Genomic DNA, 6,156 nt, shown 5'->3' on the forward strand with positions numbered 1-6,156 from the left:
AACCTAGGCATCAAGCACTCCCCCACCCCCCTGTATGCACTGCCCCCACCTTACACGCTGCAGCCTATAACCTAGGCATCAAGCACTCGCTCCCCCTCCTGTATGCACTGCCCCCACCTTACACGCTGCAGCCTATAACCTAGGCATCAAGCACTCCCCCCCCCCTGTATGCACTGCCCCCACCTTACACGCTGCAGCCTATAACCTAGGCATCAAGCACTCCCCCACCCCCCTGTATGCACTGCCCCCACCTTACACGTCACAGCCTCCAACCCAGGCATAGAGCCTTCCCCCACAGCCCCTCTCCCTGCATGCACCCTGACCTTGCTTTTATCTCTATCCGCACCCTGGTCTTGCCTCACTCTCCCTCTATCTGCACCCTCTCCTTGCCTCTCTCTCTCTCTCTACATGTACCCATGCTTTGATATCTGCTGCAGGTTGCATTCATGAACCGCGTACTCAACGCGACGGCGCAGCGAAAGTCGGACCAGGCTGCTCCTGAGATCACGCTCGACCCTCTAGAGGTCATCGGTGGTACGTGTAATTAATATACGTGGTTTAATGATTCAATAATATAACTGTTTTCTCAATGGTACCCCATAGTTTTACACTCGGTTGCAAGCTGACGTATAAGAAAGCATAGCTGCAGTCTGCTCTCACACGTTCAGACAAAAGTGTACTGTAGTGAGAGGCCATTGTCAGAAACATAAATAGTCGTGACTTCCTAAACATCACAAAAAATATAAATATAAGTATAAAATGTTATTTTACGTGACACTTCACTTCAAGGTTTATGACAGGTTAGACTTGATGTGATGTCATAACTACTTATGCTGTTTCTAGCAACGTCCCCCGTATGGTCAGTAGTGGTCATCTAGTCTGGTGGTGTTGACTGGTCAAGAGTCGAGTTAGAATAACTATATCAGGCGCGATCCCTCAAAGTTTGACGTGCGCATTCGAGTCACACGCTGCTCTTGTATTTCAGCGGAGGTCGGCGAGGTGAAGAACACGCAGTTTGATGCGAATGCTCTTGTGTTTCAGCGGAGGTCGGCGAGGTGACGTGCACGCAGTTGGACGCGAATGCGCTTGTCTTTCACCGGAGGTCGGCGAGGTGACGGGCGCGCAGTTTGACACGAATGCTCTTGTGTTTCAGCGGAGGTCAGCGAGGTGACGGGCACACAGTTTGCGCAGGCTATGCGACAGCTGGGATCGGTGCCTTCCAGCCAGCTGTGTGTGAGGCTGGCCAGCGGGGGAGACCCGGTGTACGCGTTCAACGTACGCTACACGGGCGAGGAGGTGCACGGAACCAGTACGTACACGTGCGTGTGTGTGTGTCACTGTGTGTGTGCGTGTGTGCGCGCGTGTGTGTGTGTGTGTGTGCGTGCGTGCCTGCCGCGACTCCCGCAACAACTAACGCTCGGCGGCTCTCTCTCTCTCTCTCTTTCTTGGATGACCTCCCCTCTCCTCCCCCCTCCCCTGCGACTCCCGCAACAACTAACGCTCGGCGGCTCTCTCTCTCTCTCTCTCTCTCTCTCTCTCTCTCTCTCTCTCTCTTGGATGACCTCCCCTCTCCTCCCCTCTCCCCTGCGACTCCCGCAACAACTAACGCTCGGCGACTTTCTCTCTTGGCGTGGTGCAGGCGGTTCGTTCCGGCACTTCCTCAGCCAGGTAACGCGAGAGCTGCACAGCCCGCTGCTGTCGCTGCTGCTGCCGTGCCCCAGCGGCGCGGTCGGACGCAACAAGGGCATGTACGTGCTGCGGCCCGGAGCGATGTCGTGCGCAGAGGAGAGGCTACTCGTCTTCTTCGGACAGGCAAGTGTCGCTCTCACTGTCGCTCGCAGATTAACACGGCAGTGATCGTGGGGGTGATGATGATGATGATGTTTATGATTATGATGACGACGATGGTGAGGTGATGATGATGATGATGGTGATGATGATGATGATAATGATGTTGATGATATGATGATGATGATGTTGTTGATGATGATGTTGTTGATGGTGATGTTGATGATGATGATGATCAAACAGACAGCTGTGTTGTTGTTCTCTCTCACAGCTTCTGGGCATCACGGTGCGCGCCGACATTCCGCTAGCACTCGACATGCTGCCGGTGTTCTGGAAGGCCATACTGTGTTGCCACATCGACGTGAACGCTGAGCTACCAGAAGTAGACCTTCTCACCGACAAATACTGCAAGAAACTGCTCTCCGTGAGTGTGCGTGCGTGCGTGCGTGCGTGCGTGCGTGCGTGCGTGCGTGTGCGTGCATGCGTGCGTGTGTTCTCCGTGAGTGTGCGCGCGTGTGTGCGTGCGTGTACGTGCGTGTGTTCTCCGTGAGTGTGCGTGTGTGCGTGCGTATGTTCGTGAGTGTGCGTGAGTGCGCGTGCGTGCGTGCATTTCTTTCCGTGATCTCTATATAAGCGCACATATGGCTATGGGTGAACACTCAAGCCTAACAAGGGGGGGACCGACTATCTTCAGGGTGTGTGATTAAGCCATTAAAAATTTTCTGGGAGCCTAAAAATCGAAGTCAACCGGGATGCGGGAAAGCCGAAATTGTGTTTTTTATTAACCAGAAACTGGGAAATAGCACATTTTTTCACTGAAACACTTGGAATGGACCTCTTCCCCCCACACACACTCCCCCGTTCCTACCCCTCTTTAACCCACGTGAACAAACCACATCCAACTGTAATCACTATCTACTCTGCCATTTCTAGCTGGCTACGGAGCAGGACTTCAGTGAGATGTGTGAGCAGGAGGGTGGGCAGGTGAGGTTCGTGTACAGGACGTTGAGTGGAGATGAGGTTCAGCTCTGTCCCAACGGACATAACACCTTGCTGAGGTATAACACCTTGCTACAAGATTACGTTCGCCAGTCAACACACTGTCTTTTGTCGTTTTTCCTTTTATTTCTTTTAATTATATTTCTCTATCATATCTTAAATCTCATGTTCTTATCTTCAAATCTTTATCTTTATATAAACAGCATTTTAATTCTTGCTGTAATTTACAATTTATCGGGTTCAGTTTTATCGGGGAGATTAAAGTGCAATTATGATGGATGAAATCTTTTATTATTGTGCATAAGTTCGAGTGTTCAAACAGCGTTACTCGATGTTTTTCTAGTTTAGAAGTAAAGCTTTTGCTAATTATCAAGAGCTATTAATAATATTATTAGCTTTTATAATTATGTTTATTAATAATGTTAATTGCTTAATAATTAAGTCTGTTTATCTTGATAATGTAATAAAGCACGCTCTCTCTCTGTCAGTTGGCACAACAGGCAGCAGTTTGTAGAGGCAGTGTTGGGACTTCGTGCGACCGAGCTAACGAGCAGAGAGCGCGTCACTGCGATACGGGCTGGCATGGCTTCCATCATCCCTCTTCAGCTTCTCACGATCATGTCTCCAGCTGACATGGAGCTAAGGACCTGCGGAAAATTCTTTGTCAATCTCTCATTCCTCAAGGTAGTAGGGATTTTCGAGTTTGAGAGTTACGATGCCATTTTACTCGTGTTTTCCTGTTAACTGTGATTACACACACATTGTATGTTTGAATTGATATTGCTTGACATTGGTACCACGGTGGGGCAGCACAAGCTAGCAAGCATCATGAGATTGCATGCATGCGTGCTGGTATGTGTAAGTACGTGTGTGCATTCGTGCTGGTATGTGTAAGTCGGTGTGTGCATGCGTGCTGGTATGTGTAAGTACGTGTGTGCATGCGTGCTGGTATGTGTAAGTACGTGTGTGCATGCGTGCTGGTATGTGTAAGTACGTGTGTGCTTGTGTGTATGAATGCGTGCGTGTTTGCGTGCGTGCGTGCGTGCTAGTGTATGCTTGTGTGTATGAGTGCGTGCGTGCGTTGCGTGCGTGCGTGCGTGCGTGCGTGCGTACCTGCGTGCGTGCGTGCGTCCATGCGTGCGCTCGTGCCTACCTGAGTATGTGCGTGCGTGCATGCATGCTAGTGGTGCTTTGTGATTATTGCAGGCGCACACAGTGTATCAGGTCGGGCTGACAGAGGTTCTGCGTGCGTGCGTGCGTGCGTGCGTACCTGCGTGCGTGCGTGCGTCCAGAATGTGCGCGCGTGCCTACTGAGTATGTGCGTGCGTGCTATGCATGCTAGGTGGTGCTTGGTATTATGGGGCAGCGCGCACTCAGTGTAGTCAGGTCGGGCTGACAGAGTCTGTGGCGTGCGTGTGTGCGTACGCGGCGTGCGTTGCGTCGCGGTGTCGTACCGCTGCGTGCGCTGCGTCGTGCGTAGCGTGGTCGTGCGTGCGTGCGTCCATGCGTGCGTGCGTACGTGCGTGCGTGCGAGAGTGTCAGTGGTGCTCGCACGGCTGCTATGTGATTGTTACAGACACATACCATGTATCAAGTCGGGCTGACAGAGTCTGACAAACACATCGAGTACTTCTGGAACGCGCTGGAGCGGTTCTCGCAGGACGAGCTCTGCAAGTTCGTCAAGTTCGCGTGCAACCAGGAGCGCATCCCGATGATGTGTCCCTGTAGAGACGGCAGCCAGGAGACGGCGCACGTGCCGCCGTACCCGATGAAGATAGCACCACCTGACGGCAGAGCAGGTACGATCGTTGTCTCGATTATCGGTCGTGCGTAAACGACGGCGGGGTAGGTGAGTGAGATGGGAGAAGCGTGTGGTGACGATAGCATGTCACCATATAGATGTCTAATACAGCAGACGTAGCGTCGCCGTTGCCATTGGCGATGATGTTCACTTGTTATCACGGTTGTTGCCGTCGCAATCAGTACTGATGTTCTCTTGTTTATTACAACAGTGCCATTAGCACTGGAATTCACTTCTTTTTTTTTATAATGGGTTTGTTTTTTAATGTTCACTTGTCTGTCGTGATGGTGCAGTCGTCGTCAGCGCTGACGTTCTCTTGTTTTGTCACGTGCAGGTTCCGCGGACAGCCGCCACGTGCGCGTGGAGACGTGCATGTTCATGGTGAAGCTGCCGCAGTACTCCTGCCAGGAGGTGATGACAGAACGCCTGCTCGCCGCCATACACTCCCGCGACGACCCCCTCAGCGGCTGATGCCGGCGCCCCCTGACGGTGCGGCCTGCAGCGGCTGATGCCGGCGCCCCCTGACGGTGCGGCCTGCAGCGGCTGATGTGAAGGCGGGGATGGCACCACTGCACGGAGGATTCTCACGTCGTCAATAGTCAAAATGTCACTGCACTTGATTTAGTGAATTTTAACTGGGACCTGTCGGTGCGCAGGACAGTGGTCTATGCAGCAGGTGCTTACGTCACAGGATGCACTCGTGTAATTAATTGACCTATTTACGTGCCGTGATTGATTGACAGGCAGCTCTAGCCAAGCACTGTTGTGATACGACGTTCTAAATGACAATGCTTAGCAACAAAATGCTGCAAAGGCGACATTTCTAGCGTCAAGTCTAGCTTCACAGATCTAGCAGCAATAGGGGCAAGGTTGTCTTGCGCAGACGGATATAATAGGCCAAATATTCGTCAAATGAGAGATTTATCCAAGCACGGTTGAATGCACTATGCGCGTGTCAATGTCACGTGATTGCGCGCGGACGAGTTGGTGGCCAAAGACGTGAAATTAAATGGTTTTTTTGCAAGATTGTTTTAAATACCCGTCTAGGTTACGTTTCGTTGCAAGTGTCTGTATGCAATTCGTTATATATATATATATATCAAGAGTCCGTAATAGAAAATCTTTTCTATTATGGACTCTTGATATATATACACACACATAGTGAGTGATGCACAGTGATATTTCAATCCGACAAACTTGTGTAAATTGTGAAATCTGTGTTTATTTTAACCCGACAAACTTGTGTACATCTGTGTTGACGACAGCATTGAAGTTGCGTAAAGAGTTCATTTTAGCGTCGGGTTCTCTTACACAGAGATTCAGTCATTTGTCATGCGCCAGTCGTAGATGATGGGGGGAGGGGGGCGGGTTGTTCTGAGTTGTACTAATACTCTCTCTCGCACGTTTGAAACCAGAGACTTGAACCGTGAGCCCGTGTATTGAATCTCGGCAGCAACATATCTAGATATCGGTTATAGATGCGTTTATGTATTATATATATATATATATATATATATATCTCAGTTATGAGCACGTTGATCGTATGTTGCTGCTCTTTTGTTGTCACG

At 50.6% G+C, this 6,156-nt stretch overlaps 1 protein-coding gene across 1 annotated transcript in view; it reads left to right on the top strand.

Annotated features, from left to right (window-relative positions):
* LOC106815692 (probable E3 ubiquitin-protein ligase HECTD4) overlaps positions 1-6,039 on the top strand; it is a 53,152-nt gene extending 47,113 nt beyond the window's left edge. Inside the window, 8 exon segments of the mRNA XM_014820195.1 lie at positions 438-534; positions 1,154-1,309; positions 1,640-1,812; positions 2,060-2,212; positions 2,722-2,846; positions 3,276-3,471; positions 4,364-4,586; positions 4,923-6,039. Coding sequence (XP_014675681.1) covers positions 438-534; positions 1,154-1,309; positions 1,640-1,812; positions 2,060-2,212; positions 2,722-2,846; positions 3,276-3,471; positions 4,364-4,586; positions 4,923-5,059 — 1,260 coding nt within the window. The 3' untranslated portion in view covers positions 5,060-6,039.
* The last annotated feature ends 117 nt before the right edge of the window (positions 6,040-6,156 follow it).

This window comes from Priapulus caudatus, unplaced genomic scaffold (genome assembly GCF_000485595.1).
Source record: "Priapulus caudatus unplaced genomic scaffold, Priapulus_caudatus-5.0.1 Scaffold1176, whole genome shotgun sequence".
NCBI classification, from domain to species: domain Eukaryota; kingdom Metazoa; phylum Priapulida; class Priapulimorpha; order Priapulimorphida; family Priapulidae; genus Priapulus; species Priapulus caudatus.